This window comes from Somniosus microcephalus, chromosome 3, assembly GCF_052327205.1.
Source record: "Somniosus microcephalus isolate GS21.2 chromosome 3, FLI_Smic_1.0, whole genome shotgun sequence".
Classification (NCBI taxonomy): domain Eukaryota; kingdom Metazoa; phylum Chordata; class Chondrichthyes; order Squaliformes; family Somniosidae; genus Somniosus; species Somniosus microcephalus.
Genome location: NC_140989.1, coordinates 334448749 through 334473645, shown reverse-complemented (window position 1 = coordinate 334473645; position 24897 = coordinate 334448749). Strand labels below are relative to the sequence as shown.

The following is a 24897-nucleotide window of genomic DNA, read 5'->3' as shown; positions in this document are numbered from 1 at the left end:
TTGTATTTGGCTAGAGTAGAGTTAAATGAATCGCTCTTGTACACGCTGAATATAGGAGGAGCATGCTTCAAATCACAGCTTTGTACAGCTTGGATCTTGTTTAGCTTTTGCATGTTTCACAAATGACAGAAAGAAGCGCCAACTTGTTATATATCATTTCAATAATCCTCTCAATATTAACTAGCACTTTGCCTGACATAAGTGAGCCAACGCTAATTATGAAATCTGTATCCCAAAGTCACGACGTAAAGACCAGAGTGTTTTTAATTGCAGCCTGGTACAAATTATGTCCGGAAATGTATTGAAGTAGTAATATCACATTTATTCTTTCAAATTAAAACTAAACCAAACCAAAGAAGCACAAACTAAAGCTTAAACCGAAGCTGTCTGTGGCTGGAGGTATTTGATTTGGTTTCCTTTCTGGAGCGCGGACACACACTCACACTCACTCACTCACTCACTCTCACTCACACACATTGCCTCACACTCACTCTCACTCACTCTCACACTCTCACACACATTGCCTCTCACTCACACTCTCACACACACATTCACTCACACTCACACATTGCCTCTCTCACTCTCTTTCATACTCACACTCACTAGCTCATACTCACACTCCCACTCATTCACTAACTCACTCACTCGTTCTTTCTCTCATTCTCACACTCACACACTAACCCATACACTCACACACTCACACTCTGACACACACTCACTCACACTGACACTCTCACACTCATTCATACACTATCTCACACTCACACTCACTCACTCTCACACTCACTCTCTCACACTCACATACTCACTCTCACTCTCACACTCACTCTCTCTCACTCACACACTCACTCTCACACACACTCTCGCACACACTCTCGCATGGTTTATTTAGAAACTGGATTCGGTGCGTTTGTTTTTCCAAAGTCCTGTGCATATGCTCGTAGCTGAAGGAAGGGAAAGTCTACGTGTCCACATATAACTCTTCGCTGTCCACCTTTGGAAGGGTAAATCAAGGGGGTCGGGCAGCCCCCGGGCTGTTTTGGGGGCTCTCTTGGTTTTCAGGGTGAAGCCTTTTGGGGGCAATCCCTCTGTTATATTTTGGGTGCCTTCGTCACTGATCTGGTGGGTGTTATTGCTGAGATCGAGGGTTGGGGACTGATGTGTTCCTTGCATTAAAAAAAAGAACACTCGTGTTTCGAACAGGACCGAGAGGCTAGCTCCAGGAAGTGGCTGCAGAAGACTTTTGGAAAGGAGTCCAACAGCATGTTGCAGAGCAGAGGGTGGCGCTTTCACAGAAACACGAAGCCCAAACTGAGCATCGAATCTATCTCCTGAGAGCAGCCCCAGGAGATTTCTCACCCTTGCCGCTTCGACCAGAGTGAGGGAATGTCCGATTAGCTGGGGATTTAAGCACGGCGCACATCATGAGTTGCAAGGGGCTCCGAGTTCGACCAGTGCGCAGACGGAGCGCCTGTGTCCGGCCCAGAGTACACGGAGCTCGGTTTGGGACGAGGACAGCGGACGGTAAGTTTAACAATTCTACCATTATCAATTATTATCACAATATATATCTATATATATATAATAGCTATATATAGCCCACATATTTATGTATTAACATGCAGAGATCTGATTAATGGACAGTCGGGTTGATCGAATTCACGCAGAGCTGAGAGTCTCACTACTTTCCAAATGGGACCATTAATTCTTTCCGATGTTTTAATATCCCCCCGGATGTGATGGGTGATCAGGGGATTCCTGGCACTTGGTGGTCACTAGTGGGCGACAGAGTGTCACTGTCATTGATGTTGAGGTCTGCAAGGCTGCGTAGCTCAGACATAAACCCACGTCATCTTATTTCACACATCATTCTTGTCACAGCTCGTGTTCAATTTTCGGCGGATGCCATTAGTTTTATAGCAGACTCAATAATGACTTGTGAAGGCGCGAAACCTATGTGTGTATTTTTATTATCTGCAAGTGCCGTGTTAATGTATGACTCCCGCTGTGACAAAGGGCGGGCTCCTCCAGGGACAGTGCGACTCTTCTGTTAGGTTTGAACAATCTGGGTGGGAGGTCGGTGTCCACAGTGTCAGACGGTCAGCATGCTTCTGGCCATCTCTCGGCGCGTTTCACTAGCTGGCAATGTGGGCTGGGCTGGCATTGGTACTCATTTGTGGTGGGCACTGCTAACAATCTGCCCGCTCCTACATATGTTCTCTTAAGCAATAAAACTCTACTAATTATTTCACACTGGCGTGTCTTTTTTTTATCAGGATCCCATTGCCCTTGGATCGGATCCACGGTATAAACGGAGGCTGCTGCCCTGCTAATTGTGTGCTAGGGCTGGCTGCCCCCCTCCCCCTAAGTGTGAAACGCCATTAACTCATTAATACTGCAGGGGCGAATGGTGCATGAAGAAGGTCACTCATGAGTGAAAGAGTGCATGTCATGTAGCGCGGTGGGCGAGATGCTCCATTTATTCTGAAGGCCATTGTTACAGATACATTTTACACAGTACTGTAAATCTGAATGTCATTCCTGACCCATATGGAGTCAGATACAAATATTACCACATATATGTTGAGTAAAGAACTTTGTATGAGTATCGTGTATAGATAGTAGAACTGAAACAATGTACAAAGTGAATACATAGACGAGACATTTCTAGAGAAGCAGAGGAAGTAGGAACATGAGAGTGAGATCCATTAGCTATGTCAGTTGAGATAACAGCAAGATGTATAGGTAATAATTGGTCTGATTTTTTGAAAGCAATGTACTGATTTGTACTGTACTAGTTGGGGAACAGACAGAAGTGTCTTGCCTATATATAAACGCTTGACTCTTCCGTGTCACTATAACACTGTTGAAGTAATTTAAAACATTAAAACACAGGGCAAACTCTAAAATATAAGTGGTGGTAAGGCTCAGACCAATCTAATACATAAAAGTGTAATTGTATTTTGGCAAGAACTGAATTACTCTCGACAAATGACTTGAATGTGGAATTGATCATTGTATAACGTTCTCTGGTAGAACGATTAATCAGACATTCAGTCCCACGAGTTAAGAACTTTCCAGTCTGCCATAAGGCATGACTAAGGCATGTTTATACAACATGTGTTGGGTGTACAGATTATGTGGTAACAAAAAATGTAACTCACATTCCATTGTGTCAGTAGTAAATTATACATTTAATCTGAGATGAAACATGAAAACAGATGTACAATATGAATGCTCATCAAAACATACAAAGGTAGCACCATGGAAAAGGTCATTCGTTGTTCTGATCAATGTATAGAATGTACCGAATATAGCTTCCTTCTGACGTAACACTCAGCCCATAGCTCTTGATTTCCTCATGAATATATCTACTCTTATACATGTTGCTAGAGTCCACATTCATTCTTTTTGATGCCAGTCTGTTCCATAAATTAAAAACATTTAAATATAAAGTAATTAGTTGTTAAGGTGTTTCTGTCTTGTAATCGTGCTCCACATTCGCCCAATTGTGACACAGCATTTTGTTGAGGATGAAACTTCTTTTTAAAGGTATTTTCAGCCCTTCTCCGTCAGGTCTCCCTGTGTCATGGATCACTCTGATCTATATGGATGTTCAGAGATGAAAACTTGCATCCTGCCGCTCTACTAACACAGTGCAGTGGGGTTTTTTACATATTGCATGACTGCATGTTCTTCTGCAGAACATATTGATCAAAACTGTGAGAACAGTCTTTATAATTCTCTCTCAATTTCCTCAGTTTTTGGATACATTCTGTATTCTACAACCCCTTAGTGAGCACACTCGGTATCTCTTCTCCCATTTCCTGTTTGAAAAGAAGTCGCTTATTGCCTGTGTTCTATTTTGGAATTGAAGGTTTTCTAGTGAGAAATCCAATTCAAATTGTCACAGCCGAGACAAACAATTGTATTCTTATTGCTTCTAACCAGTACCAGTAACTATCAAATATGTCACAACCTATCCCAGGCCGGCCTGTTCTTCGGGATTCTGGGATAAATGGCTGGGATGAACTTTTCTGTTCAATCACAATTGAGTCACTGTAAAGAACGGCATAGTTCATAATACTGCTCTGTTGTTCTCTGCTGGGCTGTGTTGCCTTATTCTTAATTGCAGCAACAATGGTGCTGCACACACATATTCCATTTGGAAGAGATAAACTATTGTGTCTACCCTTGAGAAACGGATTTTTTCTGAACATGTGTGTTGGAGACACAAGACTGATCCTCATTCTAAAATTGTGTAGTATTGTGACTATTAAGCATGTGAAGCAGCCATGTTGCTCTGTATGAACTGCCAATCACAAGAGAACTCGAGCCTCAGACAGCAAGGTAGCAAGTGAGACAGGTAGCATTAATTCAGAACAAAGGCCATTCTAGTCACAATTACTTTACACATTTTACGAGGTTGACTAGGATGTTACCAGGGATGAGGGATTGCAGCTATAACAATACATTGGGGCTTTTTCACTAGAACTGAGAAGGTTAAGGGGGGACCTGACGAGATCTTGAAGAGTTCTAATAAGATAAATAGTGATAGGTTGTTTTCACTGGTCAGAGAAGACGCACATTTAAGATAATCACAAAACGAATTATGGGAAAGCTTAGAAAAATATTCTTAACACAGGTGTTTAGAATGTGGAATTCCCTAAGAAGAGTTCTTAAATTATTTTAAAAGGGAGTTAAAAAGTTCCAGCAAATAAAAGCACATGGGATTGTGTCGATTGGGCTTATACTCACTGGAGTTTAGAAGATTGAGAGGGGATCTCATCGAAACCTATAAAATTCTGTCAGGTCTGGACAGACTAGATGCAGGAAGGATGTTTCTGATGGCCGGGGAGTCCAGAACCAGGGGTCATAGTCTAAGGATAAGGGGTAAGCCATTTAGGACTGAAATGAGGAGGAATTTCTTCGCCACAGAGGGCGGTGGAGGCCAGTTCATTAAATATATTCGAGAAAGAGTTGGATATATTTCTTGAGGCTGAAGGGATCAAGGGACATGGGGAGAAGGCAGGGACAGGGTACTGAATTTGGATGATCAGCCATGATCACATTGAATGGTGGAGCAGGCTCGAAGGGCCGAATGGCCTACTCCTGCTCCTATCTTCTATGTTTCTATGAAACGAGTAGCGCAGTGATATTAGCTTAGGGTGAAAAGCATTGGCCCGAATGGCCTGTTTCTCCGCTGTAACATTCTGTGACATACATCCAGCACGCTGCAGGCATCATAATCCAAAGTGTTACACTTTGCTAAAAAAAAAGAGAAAGAAAGCCATCCATTTCATGTTGGGTTTTTCTGATCTGGTGCCAGCCAGCTACAAATACCCTCTAATTAACTTCGGGTGTTTAAATGTAGCTACAATTACCTGCAATACAACCCTGCTCAATGCTGCTGGTCTCGGGCTATTCAGGAGCACCACCACACAGACCCGCTACTCTTCAAAAAAAAGTCTAATTTCCCAGTAAATGAAAATAGATCAATCTTAATATCTCTATTCCTAAACAAACTCTTCAATCTAAGAATCTCAAAACAGAAATTTCCACTTCAAGAAGGAAATGTACAGATAGGAACACTGAGTGAATTGCCTCCGCATTCCCCGATGGCTGAGCAAGTTTAGAGAGGGCCGCTGAGCCACACAGACCCGCAAGGTCCCGGCTTCAACCTCCGCCTGGTGCTGCATTCGGCAATTTCAACCAGGCTGGCGGTGAAGGCGCTACAATTGGCCTCAGTGCCAACGCTGGGGAAATTGGCCATGGTTCCGGGTCACCATCCAACATCCTTGCTGGAAATGTGTCCACGTGGATTTTGCGTGAGAAGATCAGGCTCGGATGTTATTTGTTATTTGCCGCCCTCGTCATGTTTGAATAGCATGCTGACACTCCGTGTGAAGGCACACACACATACGAGTCATGTCCACTTGGTTTCCACATTACAACAGCGACTCCAAAGTGCTTCTTCGGCTGTAAAGCGCTTTGAGACGTCCGGTGGTCGTGAACGGCGCTATATAAATGCAAGTCTGTCTTTCTTGGTTGAGGTCTTGCATAGGACCCAAGCGAGGGAAGAAAATTGGTGGAGAAAAGATTATAGCGAAAAAAAAAACAACATTGGGGAAATTGAATAGTCTCCAGAGCAAAAGAACACACACAATCACAAGGAGTCTGCACCATTCGCAAGTTCACAGCCAGTTACAAGCGTTTAACAGAGACAAGCCGTCAACAGTTAAATCAACACCTCCGCGGATCAGTCAAGTGAATCAGTTCACACCTAGTCACAAGAATGCCGGCTCACAATGGGAAATTTACAGAAGCACCTCTCCAAACTGACAGCATCAACTTTTATTATAGCTGACTAAGCCCCAGCAGTGCCTTTTTTGGGGTGAGAGAAAATGCATTTTATTACAGCAAAACAACAGAAAGAAATACTTGCATCGCTTCACAGCCAATAAAGTACTTTTTGTACAAAAGCAAAATACTGTGGATGCTGGAAATCTGAAATAAAAGCATAAAATGCTGGATATACTCAGCAGGTCAGGCAGCGTCTGTGGAGAGAGAAACAGAGTTCATGGGCCAGAATTTGCGGTGGGTGTGATGGCATACTCTCAGAGTACGCTGTCATACCGCCTTTGAAAGGGATCGCAAGTTCGGGATTTCCGCATGCGCTTGACAAGATCCGCACTGATGGGGAAATCCTAATTGCTCGCGCAGAGTTGGGCTAATGTGTGAAAACGTTATGGCTGATGCAAACAGGGACAGGGCCTGTTTGCACAGCGTAAGGGGCTACCTCCTGACAAATCCAAGTAATTTAGTAAACTATACAAGGCCGGAAATGGAAGCATTTTAGGATTTCATCCATGAAAATTATTTATTGTTCATGAAAAGTTCAGAGGAAGCGGTTGCTACATTGAGGGTTTTATTTATTTTTTTGCATCTATGTGGAGCATAAGCTGAAAAAAAATCTATACTGAAAGTGGAGGAAAGGAAAAAACAAACCCTCATTACTAGAGCCTTCCGAGATTGAATGTGCAGAAACATCTATGATCGTAACTAAATGTTCCTGATTGGAGCACCGGCCCACGTGATCCCAGACACGGTACGCCCCTGGGATTCATGCGCTGCCCTCTACTATGCAGCGTCTGCCAGCAAGTTCTCGAAGGAGGGTCCCCATCAGCTAAATGCACATTCCGTTCAGAAGCCGGCAGCATAATCTGTAGTTATGTCACCGACCCCAAAATCCAGGCCAGTGTTTCAGGTGGATGATCTTTCGTCAGAACCTTTTATAGTTATAATGTGGGAAATGCGTCAGCCAATTGCACAGCAAGCTCCCAGAAACAGCCATGTGATAATGACCAGATAATCTGTTTTAGTGATGTTGATTGAGGGATAAATATTGGCCAGGACACTGGGGATAACTCCCCTGCCATGGGATCTTTTAGGTCCACCAGAGAGAGCAGACAGGGCCTCGGTTTAATGTCTCATCCGGAAGACACCAACAAATAGGTACACAACTCCAAATCTCCACTCTGCCTACAATAGCAACAACAACAACTACTTACATTTATATAGTATCTTTAACGTAATAAAGGTGCTTAACAGGAGCGTTATCAAAAAACAAAATTTGACACCGAGCCATATAAGGAGATATTAGGGCAGGTGACCAAAAGCTTGGTCAAAGAGGTAGGTTTTGAGGAGTGTCTTAAAGGAGGAGAGAGGGGTAGAGAGGCGTAGAGGTTTAGGGAGGGAATTCCAGAGCTTAGGGCCTAGGCAGCTGAAGGCACGGCCACCAATGGTGGAGCGATTAAAATACAATAGCAGAGCACTCCATAAAACCTCCACGACAATTCTGCTTAACTTTATTGCCTGTACAGCTAAAGAGACAGAGACTGAGAGAACCATGAGGGAAAAGGGAGAGCAGGAACCATCAGGTGTCTTGCAGTGTGTATGCTGAAGGCTTTATGTTGCACAGAACCTTGTATTTGCCTTGCCTCCTTGCACTCTGAAATTTGACCCATTTACATTATGCAGCATCATCAACAACAACAACTTGTATTTATATAGCACCTGTAATGTAGTAAAGCATCAGATAAGCAACTCTGTACATGCAATCCTGTGCGCTCGCAGTTGTTTAAAATGTCAGGATCATTTTTTGGCTGGGTTCCATCGAGGCCAGCAATATGAAAAGGTATTGCTGACCTGCACAGATTGGCTGAGCCCTAAATCTGCCCTCGGCTAGAAAACTGATGGCTTACAGATGACAATGATTTATCTGGCTGGCCCAGTCTTTTACCTTTGCTGGTGCAGAGAAAAACACCTCCTTGAGGCGGTAGTACATACCACTACTATCAGCAATAGGGTCAGCCTTGGTTCAATGGTAGCACTCTTGCTGCTGAGTCAGAAAGTTGTGGGTTGCAGCTCCACTCCAGATACTTGAACACATAATCTAGGCTCACACTTTGGTGCAGTACTGAGGGAGTGCTGCATTGTTGGAGGTGTCACCTTTGTGACGCGATGTTAAACCAAGGCCCTGTCCACCTATTCAGGAGGATGTAAAAGATCCCTAGGGATTATACAAAGAGCAGGGGTGTATTCTAGTGTTCTGGCCAACATTTACCCTTCAAGTAACAACTCTAAAACAGATTAACTGGTGATTTGTTTTCTTGCTAATTGTGGGATCTCGCTGTATGCAGATTGGCTTCCATGTTTGCTGACATAACAGCAGTGACTGCATTTCAACAAGTAATTCATTGGCTGCAAAGTGCTTGGGACATCCTGAGGATGGGAAAGGTACTATATAAATGCAAGTTCATTTGCCCTTTTTAGCAGACTATTTTACCTACCAGAATGACCTCAGTTGGGGCTGCTGCTGGTGTAAATACCGCATATATACTGGGTCAGAATATCCTGAATAAATTACACTCTATAAAATACCATGCACAGTGGTGATGCTATACTTGGAATATTGATCAGGGATTTCCTTGAAGCTGCTCCCACTCCATCACCATACCTTTGCCAGAAGTGCAGTGGAAACCCTGTCTATCTATATGTATAAATTGGGTTTTTGCTGCTTTTATGGTGAAGTTACGGTGGCGGCTGAGGAAATTGGCAGCCATTGTGTGTCATTTTAGGCACCTAAAGGACACTGGTTTAAAATTAATAAGCCTAAAACGTGAGACGAGAGATTCGAAAAATAATTTTTCACAAACCTAGATTTTCAAAAGGCCTTCGATAAGGTACCACATAATAGACTAATGAATAAGGTCAGGGAATGCGGAGTCAGGAGACAAGTAGCAGAATGGTTAGCTAGCTTCAAGACAGAATGCAGAGAGTAGGGGTAAAGGGTAGCTATTCAGAGTGGCAGAAGGTGGGAAGTGGTGTTCCACAAGGATCAGTGCTGGGAATACTGTTGTTCACAATTTATATTAACGATTTAGACTTTGGAATCAAAAACACAATTTCTAAATTTGCGGATGACACCAAATTGGGTGGATAGTCAATACTGAGGAGGACTGCAACAAATTACAAGAAGACATTAATAACTTTGCAGAATGGGCATATAATTGGCAAATGAAATTCAACACAGATAAATGTGAGGTATTACATTTTGGTAAGAAAAATAGGGAGATCACTTATTACTTGGAAACTAAGAATCTAAATGGGGTAGAGGAGCAAAGGGATCTCGGAGTACAAATACACAAGTCACTAAAAGTAGTGCCACAGGTTAGCAAGGCCATAAAAAAAAGCAAACCAAGCACTAGGGTTTATTTCTAGTGGGATAGAATTGAAGAGTAGTAAAATTATGCTAAACTTGTATCAAACCTTGGTTAGACCACACTTGAGTATGGCATACAATTCTGGTCGCCATATTATAAAAAGGATATAGAGGCACTGGAGAGGGTGCAGAGAAGATTTACAAGGATGATACCAGAAATGCGAGGGTTTCTGCGGTGCTGCCTTTAATTATCAGGAAAGGATGCACAGGCTGGGTCTCTTTTCTCTTGACCTAGGTGACCTAATAGAGGTCTTTAAAATTATGAAAGGTTTTGATAGAGTGGATACAGAGAAAGTGTTTCCACTTGTGGGGAAGAGCAAAACTAGAGGCCATCAATATAAGATAGTCACCAAGAATTCAAATAGGGAATTCAGAAGAAACTTCTTTACCCAGAGAGTGGTGAGAATGTGGAACTTGCTACCACAGGGAGTGGTTGAAGCGAATAGTATAGATGCATTTAAGGGGCGGTTAGATAAACATATGAGGGAGAAGGGAATAGAGGGTTATGCTGACAGAGTTAGATGAGGAAAGACGGGAGGAGACTTGAGTGGAGCATAAACGCTGGCATGGACTGGTTGGGCCGAATGGCCTGTTTCTGTGCTGTAATCCTATGTAACTCCTTTAAAGATGGAACTAGATAAATCTGGTTGGAAATGCAACTAGAAGTTACAGGGATAGATATGCACTGAGCTGATCATATACTCTGCAGGATACAATGGTTCCTGTGATGTTGGGGGACATATTGTTCTGTTTAATGGTTGATTTGTGAAAATATGAGGATGAATAAAATATTTGCAGTACGAACAATAAGTAGAATATTGCTGATGCTGGAAATCTGAAACAAAAACAGAAAACACTGGAAACACTCAGCAGGTCAGGCAGCATCTGTGGAGAGAGTAGACAAGACATTTTGGGTACAGACACTTCCTCAGAATTGGAAGATATTACAGATGAACAGCATATAAAATGGAACAGAACCATGGGGAGGGGGGAAATGCACACTTCGACATGCGCAGGAAAAGAAATAGAGTGACCTGTAAGGTACTTAAGTGGCGAACAACAGATGTTTAAATGGAAAAAATGATATTAGCATGCAAAGTTTTGTTTGATTTGAAGAGAAAATTGTTAGAAGTAGCTAGCACAGATTTCAAAAGGAACGATCGTGTTCGACAAACCTCATAGATTTCTTTGAGGACATAATAGGCATGATTGATGCGTGAAATGCAGTGTATATGGACTTTAGGAAAGCCTTTGACAAGGTACCACGTGGAAGATTATTAGAGAAGATTAAGGGGTATGGAATTAGGAGAAGATAGTAAACTGGATTAAAAAGGAGAATCGAAGTTAAAGACAGTTTTCCAGAGTGGGTAGAGATATCCCACAGGGTTCAGTTCTGGGACACTTCTGTTCACTGTATATCAATGATTTGGATATAGGCTTAGAGGGAGTGGTGTCGAAATTTGCAGATGACGCCAAAATAGGAGATATAGTTAATTCTTTAAACAATCAAAGGAGGTTGCAAAGGAATATTGATAAGATGGGGCAATAGGCTAAAAAGCGGCAGGTGGAATTCAATGTCAATAAGTGTGAAGTGATGCATTTTAGTAACAAAATACCAGCAGTAATTTTACTCTGAATGGAAGTAGGCACGGTGCTGTGGAAGAGCAGAGGGTTTTGGGTACAGGTTCACAGAACATTAAAGGCAGCACCGCAGATTGATAAGGCTGTTAAAAAAAGAAGCTGAAGGAATTCTGGGTTTTATCTCAAGGTATAGAATATAAAAGGCAAGTGATAACGATGAAACCTTTTTAAGAATTCCACACTGTGTGCAGTATTGAACTCCACACTATGGGAATGATATTGAGGCTTTACAGAAGATGCAACACAGATTCATTTTTATGCTGCCTATTATGAGGAAATAAAAACATGAAGACTTTTTATGGACCCGGTCTTTCATGCCTCTGACACACCAAACAAAAATAGGAAGAGTTTGTGAGTCTCCATTTAACCACTTGGTACTCTGACCAACAACATAAAAATGATAAAAAGCGAGTATGAAACTATCCTGCTGAGACCCTTGAGTTTGAATTTGATTATGTTTTGAGCTATGAAGAGAGGTCTTCACATTACAAGAAAGAAGATGGAGGCAGAAGGGGAAGGGAGAAGTTCACAATTCAGGCTTTTAAAGTAATTAAAAGAAGAAAAGGGGAACTAGAACTCAGGATTACCAAATAAGGAAACATAGGCTGGACGCTTCTCCACAGGAAGAGAAGCAAATCATCCTGGGTCACTTTTCAGCTCCTCGTAGTGGCTGGTGACAGTGCAGAGAGAAGGAGCCTGGAAATGGGTTGATTATCTGTGCATTGTCTCTGCCAGGGAATGGCAAGAATGGCACTAATTTGGAGGGAATGTTATTTACTTTTCTTTTAAAATCTTAGGATAAGTTGGAACTAGTTTATTCTGAAAATATACAATAAATTAACAGTAGAAACAGTGTGCTTTCTTCCTGCACAACTGATTATTTGAAAAATTGGGTTGGCCTTAATACTGGCACTCTGCTGGATTCACAGTTGAGAACGTGGACAACCAATTTGCTCCTAGGCCTCTCCTGTTCCAGTGCTAACAGGCCCAGAGTGTACAGGAGCATTTTAAGTTGACATGTCTTCTGATTTACTTTACATCTCTCCTTCCTAATTATAAAGCACTTACCTTTGCTCAGCGATTCCCTCTAAATCCTGCTCTATTAAAAACATGTCATTCTGTCAAGCTTCAGGCATCACACTTTGTCATACATACAAATTTTGAGTCACACGCTAAAAAAGTATTAAAAAAAACGAGAAAGACAACCAACCACTTCCTGCTGATTTCATGGAAATTTCCCCAGCAACATACAATGCCCTTTAATTGACCTCAGGATGTGCCTATCTAAAACAACAAGACCTTGTGGTCTGAAAGGGGCAGGCTAGGTTACACATAGCAACAGAATAATACATTGTGCACTATACAATATAATATTGTTGCCCTTGTATAACAGCATAATAACATTAAATTCACTCATGGAAGTCCTCTGCTTAGTTTTCTGAACTATATCCTGTGGTATTGTAGAAAAGTCCAGCTCAAAATACTGGATTGCTTTTTTATGATAATTAAGCACGCAGCCTTTTGCTTTTTTTCTATCCACCTGGACTGTTTTCCTGCAAGTAAATATCCCAGGCGTGGCACATTATTTGAGGAACTTCATTGCAACAGTACTTTGTAGCCAGTGCTCTGGCTAATGTGGCCAGGGTCACCAGTCCACAAACATAACAGGAAAGAAGAAACAAGGCCATTCAGCCCATGCAGCTTGTCTTATATTGCTCCAATTTACAGGACTGAATCAGATCATTTTCAATTCCCTCTTGCATTGATACTAAGCCATTATCCATGTCGAGCTGTGGATTTATCCATTTCTTTTTTGAATGCTTCAGCTGTGTGTGTATTCACTTTATGAAGTGGCACTTTATTTCACAAGTTAATAACGTTTACATTCAGCTTGAGGTCTCCTGAGCTATAAGGGCTGTTTTTCTGGTTTAGGACGTTTTCCTATATTTGATTTTAAGAACTTCTGAGCTGGACTTTTCCATATATTCGTGAACACAGCTAAGAATACTTGGGAAAGGAATCTAGGAATAAAATATTTGAGTATTTTTAATAGGGTTTAATTTCCCTTTTAACATTTTTATCAATGCTATTGCAAGTTAATCTGGGGAAGGATGCACAGTTAACTTCGCTATGACTGCCATAAGACCTTTGTACACATACAAAGAATTAATATATTTGAAGTTGAATGCCAGGTTTAATTGATTGAATTTTGATTTAGATTTCTAAATCCCTGACTAACCTGAAATAATGATTCTATTCATAAAAATTGAGGTAATATCCTGGTTACTCATTTCTGTAAAATCAAGCAGTCATGGCGGCACTCCATGTTGGCAACTGCGGGGGAAAATCTTCTGTATACTCGTGATATTGTAAGCCAATTTATAAAGAAAGAGTTCACAATATTAGTACACCTAGCGTCTAAAGGTAATTTTGCCAGTGTGCTAATTACGCTACTCGGGCAAGGAGAACTTTTGAAAAGCCAGCTATGAGTTAATCATCAATGAAACAATACCTTCTTGTCAATTAATGCCGTGACAATCCTGGTCTAGCATCATTTCCACACAACATGCTTTGCACAATGCAGGTGCCAGTGGCAAAACTTGAAAGTGAAAGTCCGCAAACCCAAAAAAGGCAGACCCTCTCTATGAGAAGGAATAAAAATAACTGGGAGTGTGCTCAAGCCTGGAATTCTCAAACGCTGGGTTCAGATGACATTTATAAATCTCCTGATTCTTTGTGATTCATGATGTGATCTGAACTCCTTGTGTGATATAGTGCATTCTTTTGCATCCATTATTCTCTGTCCAATGCTTAATATAAATATTTGGGCCAGGAACAAGTTCTCAAACATTTTTATTTTATTGAAATGTTATAACTGTAGTTGGAGGTCCCTGTTCTTACCTCGGCGTTGATAGTGTCATCTCTCCCTCCCACTGTAGAATTGGTCAGCTGATGCCTCATGGTTCATTAGTGTGGTGTGGGAGAAAGTCTTCCAAGACATGAATGATCGAAGCAGAGGTAAGCACCTGCAGCTCCCCTTGTAAACTTTTGAAGATAATGTCATTCATACAGAAACAGACAGTTTTAAAGGATAGATTTGTAGAGCACTGGGTTTTAATACCTTTGGGACCTGGGTATGAATCCATCTCAAATTCACAAGCATTGTCTCCCTGCCAGCTATAACGGTCTAAAATTACATGGATTTGGGCACTTGGAGCCTATGTTTTTTATAGTGAGCATGAATTCATAGCACAGAACTGCTCATAACTTGGCAGCAATAGATATGAAATTGGTGGTCTTGCTCAGACAAGTCACAAAATGTAATGGCCCAGAATTTGCAGTCAGCAGTGTTTGTCGCTGGCCCCGAAGTACGCTTCGCACAAGGATCTCGCGATCCCTGTGCCGAGAACTTCTGGTTTATCGACCTTCAATTCAAATCAACAAACTGTAGTGGGGATCCCCTAGTGCGAGCTGCTGTGACGGCAACAAGGTGAATCAAAAGGCAGAATTCTCACGGACAGCGAACAAGGAAGTGAGTAAGCTCTTAAAATTCTAACTTTTTAAAATAGTTAGAGAGAGCAAAATAAAGATTGGGGCTCTCACAGAGGTCAAACCTGAAATAAAGATGGACAAACATTTTTTTTTAATTATTTTTTTTTTGAAAAGTTTCTTAAAAAGGTTACTTTTTATTAAAATGGACACATTTCACACTGCACAAAATTAAAATTAGTTTTTCAGGCCTGTATCATTGTTTAGCAGTGATAACACTGTCAAAACCCCAGTTACTCCTAATCCCTTTGGGTGTAGCTTTTAGTGGGGAATTTAACAGCGTACTTACTGTGGAAGAGCAGAAGTTTTCGTCAGTTTCAATGATTTGGCAGATTACACAGATTGCCGGCTCTGTGGTGGTGGGAGGCACAGCACAGTCAGTTTCAGAGCTATCAATGACTGACTGCAACTTCGGGATTTCTGCATGTGTCTGCACATGTGCCAAATCCCAAAGTTGCGGTCAGTTTCAAAGGCGGAATGATGGCGAATGCTGCCAGTTCGTTGTCATCTAGAATGCAAATCCCGGGCCAATGTTGTCGGAAATGAGAATATCAGATTGCTGTACTAGGAAGTAGTCTTCTGTAGTTAAGGTATCTTGTTGGGACAGAGCCCAGAGACCGTTACTTTATATCTATCTGTGATAAAACTGATGTGAAGTGCTTGATGCTGAGATAGTTGGCATGTTGGCCTTTATTGCAAGGGGGTTGGAGTATAAGAGTAAGGAAGTCTTGCTACAATTGTACAGGGCCTTGGTGAGACCACACCTGGAGTACTGTGCACAGTTTTGGTCTCATCTAAGGAAGGATATACTTGCCTTGGAGGCGGTGCAATGAAGGTTCACTAGATTGATTCCTGGGATGAGAGGGCTGTCCTATGATGAGAGATTGTGTAGAATGGGCCAATTCTCTCTGGAGTTTAGAATAATGAGAGGTGATCTAATTGAAACATACAAGATTCTGAAGGGGATTGACAGGGTAGATGCTGAGAGGTTGTTTCCCCTGGCTGGAGTGTCTAGAACTAGGGGGCATAGTCTCAAGATAAGGGGTAGGCCATTTAAGACTGAGATGAGGAGGAGTTTCTGCACTCAGAGGGTTGTGAATCTTTGGAATTCTCTGCCCCAGAGGGCTGTGCATGCTGAGTCTTTGAGTATATTCAAGGCTGAGATAGATAGATTTTTGGACTCTAGGGGAATCAAGCGATATGGAGATTGGGCGGGAAAGTGGAGTTGAGGTCGATGATCAACCATGATCTTATTAAATGGTGGAACAGGCTCGAGGGGCCGTATGGCCTACTCCTGCTCCTATTTCTTATGTTCTTATAGTTCTGAAAAATACTGTAGGATAATAATACAAGATTATTACTCTAAAGGAACAATAGCCGTAGATTGTAACCAGTAATCTCCAAATGTACTAATCATTTTTTTACTGTAATAGACTAGGGTATGAGCAAAGCAGTGCATGCGATTGTTACTGTGGCAGACCTGGGGATAGAAAGAGCAGTAACACAAGATTGTTAGAGTAAGTAAGTCCACACCTAACTATAGATGAGAAAGAAAGAAAGGCATGCATTTATATAATGACACATCTCAGCAACATCTCAAAGCACTTCTCATACAATGAATTACTTTGAAGTGGGCTGACTTTTCTTATGTAGGTAAACATGCTAATCATTTACCACACAGCAAATTCCCACAAACCCCAATGAGATGAATGAGCATTTAATCCATTGGTGGTGATTGTTGCTTAAGGGATTATTGTTGGCGAAGGTACTGAGGAGTTTCCTGCTCTTCTTCGAATAGTACCATAAAATCCTTAATGTCCATATAAACTGCTGGAGCAGGCAGAAGGGGCCTCCGTTTAATATTTTAATCAAAGAATGGCACTCCCTCAGTACTGCACTTGAGTTTCAGTCTAGAATAAATGCTCGGGTCCCAGAGTGGAGCTTGTACCCTCATCCTTCTGATTCAGAAAGGAGACGGATTGACACCTTTCTATGTACATGTGCTTCTCTTGTGTTTATATAATGAGGCTATCCATTTGAGGAATTCATCCTATGGGTTGTCCAGTCAGCTATCGATTCTGAGCTGTCCTTGCTAATACTCCTGTTCTTTTCAGGTCAGTTTCAAATTTTAGATAAAGTGGAGGGAAGGGGTATCCAAGACCAAAATTGGAATGAATCTGAATAATCCCCCCTAATTATCCCTTACTCTTGTGTAAGTGTTGACACGAGGTTGAACAGAAATCGATTTATTATCTAAGGGGAAAACTTTCCCTGTTCACTATTTGTTGTGAAATCCTAAATGTTCTTTATACTTAGGTTTATAATTTCACTACAGTGAAGAGAGGAAACTTACTCCAATGTGTGTTGCTGGTCTTTAATACATAATGGCGTAGATTAGGTTTTAAAAAAATAATTGTGTATACTCTGGTGAAGCTGGGGAATGTCAGTGCTGGGGAATGGAATACTTTCTGGAATTTTGAGAATGAGAGAGTCAGGTAAAGCATGAATTTGATGCAATTTGGAGCTCTCCTTTCACTGCTTCGACATAATCAGGGTCATTTTCTGACTTGGTGCTGCTGGCGTGATGCCCTGCGCGTCAGGTGCATGTTGCGCATGACTTTCTGATCATGAATTTAAATGGTCAGAAAACCATGCACAGTGCATGCCTGAATTTCATCCGATTTACTTCACTCACTGCCTCCGAGCATTGTTGCGATAGCTTCAATTTATTGTCAGTCAGGACCTCCAGATCTCTCTCATTTTCCTTGCACGTTATTTTCTTTCCATTTAAGTAATAGTCCCTTCCTGGATTTTTTGTCTCAGTGTGAAACACTTTGCATTTCTCCACATTGAATCTCATCTGTCACCTGTCTGCCCAATTCCCAAGTATATTTTAATGCTCCTGTAGCTTATCCTGTTCAGCTTTGGCATCTACCACCCTTCAATAGCTTTGTATCATTTGCAAATTTAACCACTGTGCTTGTGACTCCTAGCTCCAGATATTAAACAAAAAAGGCCCCAACACAGCTCCCCACAGAGCCCCACTGGTAACATTCTCCGAGGCTGATGACAATCCCTGTACCACCACCCTCTGGGTTCTAGCAGTCAATCAATTACGTATCCATTGTCCCACTTTCTTTACTCTCAGTACCAGCTTTTCCAGAGGAACAGTGTCAAAGGCCTTACTGAAATCCAAGTACAACACATCCACTGCCTTACCCCTATCAAGCTCCTTTGTCACATCCTCAAAGAAAACCAGTGAGTTAGATTGGCAAGACCTCCCCTTCATGAACCCATATTGGCTATCTTTAATGATTTTATTTACATCCGGATGCTCCATGATCTTATCTTTAATGAGGGTTTCCATAACTTAACCCACGTTGGATGTCAAATTCATTGGTCTGTAGTTTCCTGGGTCACTTTTGCTACCTTTTTTAAAAAAACATAGGAGTAACATCTGCCTTTCTTCCATCCCCAGGCACCTCGCCAGTACTCAGTGATTTCTGGAAGATTTGTACCAAAGTTCCTGCAATTTCCTTCCTTATTTCCTTAAGGATCCTCGGATGCATTTTATTTGACCCCTGAGATTTATTTACCTTAAGTTTGCACAGCTGTTTGGCAAACTATTGTTTTTCTTACTGAGACCGGCACTACTTAACCAAAGTGCTGTCAATCTCAGTGCACCCGAGATTTCTCAGACCCTCGCCCCATCCTCGTATTCAAAAGGTGCAAGCAGCTGGGATAACCTTCCCAATGGGCACACCCCTGTTCTAAAGAAAAGGAAAGACTTGCATTTATATAGCACCTTTCACAACCTCAGGACATTGCAAAGCACTTTACAACCAATGAAGTACTTTTGAAGTGTGGTCACTGTTGTAATGCAGGAAACACGGCAGCCAATTTGCGCACAGCAAGGTCCCACAAACAGCAATGTGATAATGACTAGATAATCTGTTTTTTATTGGTGTTGGTGTTGAGGGATAAATGTTGGCCAGGACACCGGGGAGAACTCCCCTGTTCTTTTACATCCACTTGAGAGGGCAGACAGAGTCTCAGTTTAATGTCTCATCCGAAAGACGGCACCTCCGACAGTGCAGTACTGAGGGGGTGTCAGCCTAAATTTTGTGCTCAAGTCCCTGGAGTGGGACTTGAACTCACCACCTTCTGATTCAGAGGCAAGAATGCATAATAATGGAAAACGATGAGGAGCAGCAGAGGCAAGCAGCTCTGAGTGAGCCGCCATGGCAGAGGACAGCAGCCCACTCACTATTATCTCTATTGGCGACACTGAATTTGCACTTGTTTTACACTGGTTTCTATATCCCATCGTAGGCAAATAAGCTCCACAGGATATTTACGTGTAAATTCCCATTGGTAAGATCGATGTCGAAACCAGCATAAATTTTGGCGTAAATGGGATTGAGGAACTTCCAGGCTGATAAAAAAAAATAGATGAAGGAAAAGATGGCGGTGGATGCACTGTTGAAGGAAATCAATGAGCAGAATATGGAACCGCCACTCACATTTCTATAGCAGTCCACAAATACAGAGAGACGTCTCTGAATGCTTCACAGAGTTGTGAACACTGAGCAGGAGGGAGAAAGGTGAACAAGGCTGAAAAGGGGGCAAAGCACAGTCAAGAAGGAGGAGGGCCTTTAGGAGGCTTTTGAATTTAGGAATGAAGGTGAGAAGGTGGAAATGATGAGGTAGTGGTTGAAGAAGTGAGCTGTAACAATTGAAAAGCATGTTGCATAGAGGAGCTGCATGTTTGGAGCAATGCATTTACAGGTGGCTGCTTGGTGTGAACTGTATATTGTACAGGAGCGCTGTACCAACTGAATAGTACATTAAACACTCAAATTTATAATGCCAGCTGTCTAATAAAGTTTTCTTTTATTCTTAGTTTCCTGCCCTTTACTGCAACAACAGTGTCAACTTACATTTCTATAGTATTCCTTGGGTAAAGAAAATGTCTCTGAGCACTTGACAGGGTGGAAAATGTCAGCAGGGCTTGGCAAGGATGGAGGTGGTGGATATCTGGGAGTCTGTGTGGGACACGGGCCACAGAGTTCTGAACGAGTTGAGGTTTATGAAGAGTGGAGATTGCACAGGGAGATTAAAAAGGCTGATCTCCCTCTGCAATGGAAACTGAAGAGAATTTTCCCTTCATATTAGGAGAATGATGATGCAGTTCTCTTCATATTGGAGCATCAAGATACAATTTTCCTCTATGCTGGCGAGTGGTAATATACTCCACCCCTTGTGAAGAGTGTTGATAGCATTCCCCAAATAGCAGAGTGATTATATAGTTCTCCCCTCCCCCATATTCGGGGTGGGCAATTTAGTTGCTTTACCACATTAGTCACAAATTTGTTTGCGTTTTAGTGTTTGAAAATGACCAAAAAGATATGAACTACTTCAGCAGCATCTCTTGAATCCAGAACCCCTACCATCTAGAAGGACAAGGGCAGCAGGCGCATGACAACACCACCACCTTCAAGTTCCCCTCCAAGTCACACGCCATCCTGACTTGGAAATATATCGCCGTTCCTTCAATGTCACTGGGTCAAAATCCTGGAACTCCCTATCGATGCTCCTGTTAATATTTTGAATGGCAAAAATTTGGCAGATGGAGTATAATGTGGAAAAATGTGAGGTTATCCACTTTGGAAGGAAGAATGAAAAAGCAAATGATTATTTAAATGGAGAGAGACTACAAAATGCTGCGGTACAGAGGGATCTGGGGGTCCTAGTACATGAAACACAAAAAGTTAGCATGCAGGTACAGCAAGTAATTAGGAAGGCTAATGGAATGTTGACCTTTATTGCAAGGGGTATGGAGTATAAAAATAGGGAAGTTTTGATGCAATTTTACAGGGCGCTGGTGAGACCGCACCTGGAGTACTGCGTACAGTTTTGGACTCCATATTTAAAGAAGGATATACTTGCATTGGAGGCAGTACAGAGAAGGTTCACGAGGTTGATTCCTGCGATGAAGGGGTTGACGTATGACGAAAGGTTAAGCAGATTGGGCCTATACTCATTGGAGTTTAGAAGAATGAGAGGTGATCTTATTGAAATATATAAGATTCTGAGGGGGATTGACAGGGTGGATGCTGAGAGGTTGTTTCCCCTAGTGGGGGTATCTAGAACTAGGGGGCATAGTTTCAGAATAAGGGGTCACCCATTTAAGACTGAGATGAGGAGGAATTTCTTCTCTGAAGGTTGTGAATCTTTGGAATTCTCTACCCCAGAGAGCTGTGGAGGTGGAGTCATTCAATATATTCAAGGCGGAGATTGACAGATATTTGAACCACAAGGAAGTAAAGGGGTATGGGGAGAGAGCGGGAAAGTGGTGTTGAGGTAAAGATTGGATCAGCCATGATCTTATTGAATGGCGGAGCAGGCTCGAGGGGCCGATTGGCCTACTCCTGCTCCTGTTTCTTATGTTCTTACTTAGAACATTGCTCCCTCCCTAACAGCACTGTGGGAGTCCCTTCACCACATGGATTGCAGCAGTTCAAGAAGGCGGCTCACCACCACCTTCTCAAGGGCAATTAGGGATGGGCAATAAATGCTGGCCTTGCCAGCAACGCCCACATCCCGTGAATGGATAAAAAAAAATTAAAAATGAACCTTGAAATGTAGTAACATTAGCTCATGAACTCCTAACATGTTCTTATGATATTCTTTAGTCTACTACAGGAAACTTTGTGCTATCCGGCACCGACGGGACCGAGCTGTTGCCGTTCCCTCAAAACTGCCGGACACTCCAGCGCTAATGTTGAAGCATACGGAGATTTTCAGCTCCGTGTGAATCAACAAACGCTGCTTAGCAACAGCTTCTAAACAGTCGGCAAGCGTCTCTGTAGTGTCTCTAGCTGAAGCTGTTGCTTAGCTACAGACCTTGCAGAGCTTGATTGTTGAGAAAAAAGCAACGAAAAGAAAAAAAATGGCTCCTGATTTTTGCCGGTGGCTCGAGCTTGCCGGACATTTAGCCTCCGGATAACACAAAGTTTCTTTATTTTAAAGCAGGCATTAACCTGTTCATTTTAAATGAGTTCATGTTGCACTAAAATAGCAGACAGAGGAATGTTACACTGGTGCATTAAGTGTTTGTCCACTGTAATTCTTAGACTATGTTTTCAGCAGAGGGTAGGCATTTAAAAAAAATCAAATCTTGCAATTTCTTTCGACATAACACTCGCTTACTTATATGCCCAGTATGGTGCTGAGGAACAAAGATATCAAAGTTTGCACCTTGCAAATATCACTCTGCCTTTATTAATAAATTCAGGACATTCGCACAAAAGTAGATAATTGAGGTCCTTTGTAGAATTGATAACTTCCTTTATGAACCTTTGGACTCCATTCAACAGATAACCCTAAAATCAAGCATAAGGAATAACCCCCCTCCCCTCCTCAAAGTGCATTATTACTAAGTTAAAACACCTCTGGACCCACTTCCCTTTGGAATGTCTTTGAAGTTTAAACTTGTTGGCCTCCTGTTTAAGCCCCCTTTTGTGGATCTAAGCCATAAAGACAGGCATTTTTGGGGATTACTGTAGCTCTCTGAGTCTCTCGGCTATACTTTTAATTGATGGTTAGATTGTCAAAATACTTTCATTTGCAATAAATAGCATTACATTTACTGAATTGAGGCTCTGAGATGACCATTCCTGTCAGAAATGCCTGAAAAGTTGTATCCAGTAATACACTGCTGGCATTGAGTTGAAACCAGAAGTGATGCAGTGCTATGGAATTCTAACTTTGTTCTGTTATTATTCATTTTTCAAATTGTTGAATTGTTTTGGAAGAGACTAGTCTGAAGATCAGTGATACTGCATGTGAGATTCCTGACTCATCTATCCCAACCAAAGAAATCAATTTCACAATGTAGAAGCATGTTTGGATTTTCAACCTCTAGCCTCACCCCGCCCAATCAAATCTATCTGTCCCCAATGCAAAATTGTTTAATGGTGGACGTTACAGTTTAGATACGCACTTTATATCTTCTGCATTTAATCCTGTTTATATTCCAGAATAGGTTTGAAACAGGGCCTGTATTTTTAACATTATTCTGGAATCAATTGCCCCTATATAGACCATAGCAGCATTAAATTTTGGAAAAAAGACTTAAAAAACCCAGCTTTAATGTCTCAGGGCAGCGGGACTGTTACTGAACATATTCAACGGTTGCTATTGAGTCTGATAGCATATTTATGCAGAAGCTATTGTTTTATTTTTAAACGTGGTGCTAAATTTTTCTGTATTCTCTGATAGCTAATAGCAAAGCTTATGTTCAAAAATAAAATAGGCTCCCAATTGACATAGTATAAAGAAGAAAAAGTTTGTTGTTTACCTAGGCCTGGCAGTAAGTCAAACAGTTGACATTTAGGCATTGGAAAGACCCAAAATCCATCCACTCGCCCCTCTAACCTGAGTGGATTTCAGTGTATCTGGAAACAGTTCTATGTTGCCATGGGGAAATCAGACGTGTTTATGAATAAATAGCAACCTCTGTTAATATTTTCACAACTGATATGCAGATGCACATTATAGTAGTGGTTTTAGTTCTCTATTGACCTATGTATCAGCAGAACACAACTACACAAAGAGTTCATCAAAGGCTTCACACTATAAGCTGTGGTTGACCTGTGGATCCGCGGCATGTTAGGAGATGAGACTACCCGATGCTTCAACAGCTTACCTTGGAAACATTGAAAAGATTGTGGCCCCGGTTGAGTTGCCAGCCTCTTGTGATGAGTTTTTGAAGCTAACTTTAAATAATTAATAATAATAAAGTTAAGCTGTAATTTGCAAATGAATGCTTATAATTGCAAGTTTTTTTCTTTTTCTCCCTTTTCTTTCCTTTCATGAATACTGAAGGCTGCTATAGTGCCTTATCCTCAAGTACAACCGGACAGGCAACAGGTTAATACAGGTATCTGAACCCAATCCTTGTTTGGTGGCACTTCAATTGAAAAGCCCAGCCGTCGTGTTTGGGAAGGTTTACCCGTCCATGCCCCTTCCGAACACAAGAGTACACGCACTTAGCAGTAGACTTACAACAAAAGCAACTGTGGCAAAATATTATCCTGCAAGTTCGATGGATGGTGATGCAGAGAAGGTGGTAGAAGGGCCTCAGAGCAGATTTAATTGTGAATTTGAGAAGTTGGAGTGTTTCAGGCAGCCCTGATTTAAAGTTGAGATGCTGATAACCTATCAGGTGGGTTTTACAGTGATTATCAGGGGAGTTTTTAAATCTGGAAGATTCCGATGGACCAGTTTTTAACCTATAGTCAGGAACCTTTATTGTTATAATAAACATAGTTAAGAGAGGTGGCTGGTTTTAGAGCACTCATGTACTAGCTTGCTATAATATAGCAGGGTAGGGTATAGCCTCACAGGGCATTGATTTCAGTCCATATGAATTTCTCATCTTAGTTGAGCCATCTGGGGATGTCACCAAGTGGAACCTAGGGCACTGGATCAGCAGATTTACTAATATGCTCCTCCCCTACACCAATAATAACTAAAACTTGGGGGCTCCCTGATGTCTAGTGAGTAAGTGCCTCATGAGTCATACATGCTGGGAGTTTGCTGATCTTAACTGAGAATAGTGTTGAGACACTACAATTGGCTTCAGTGTACTCAGGCAACGGAATGAAAAAGGAGGCAAAAATTATTGTTACGTAACCTCTTTTGGAAAGTATGTGATGTTTGGTGACGTCAGTTTGGTGGCTGTCAGTTTATGTCAAACTATATGCCAGTATTAGCCACCACCTTCAGGAGAGACTAGGAGAAAGGGGGAGGCCATTGAGGAGAAAAAGGTGTCACTTCTTTTTGGGGACAGAGTGGAACCGAAGAGAAATTACAAGTTGACGGCACTGTTGTGTTACCATGAGCAGATAAATATCACT

General features: G+C 41.8%; 1 protein-coding gene across 1 annotated transcript in view; it reads left to right on the top strand.

The window, feature by feature from the left end:
• The first annotated feature begins 1103 nt into the window (after positions 1 to 1103).
• LOC147122260 (uncharacterized) overlaps positions 1104 to 24897 on the top strand; it is a 92275-nt gene continuing 68481 nt past the window's right edge. The window contains exon 1 of the mRNA XM_085983186.1: positions 1104 to 1524. Within this exon, the coding sequence (XP_085839312.1) occupies positions 1425 to 1524 (100 nt within the window). The 5' untranslated portion in view covers positions 1104 to 1424. The remainder of the gene's footprint in view (positions 1525 to 24897) is intronic.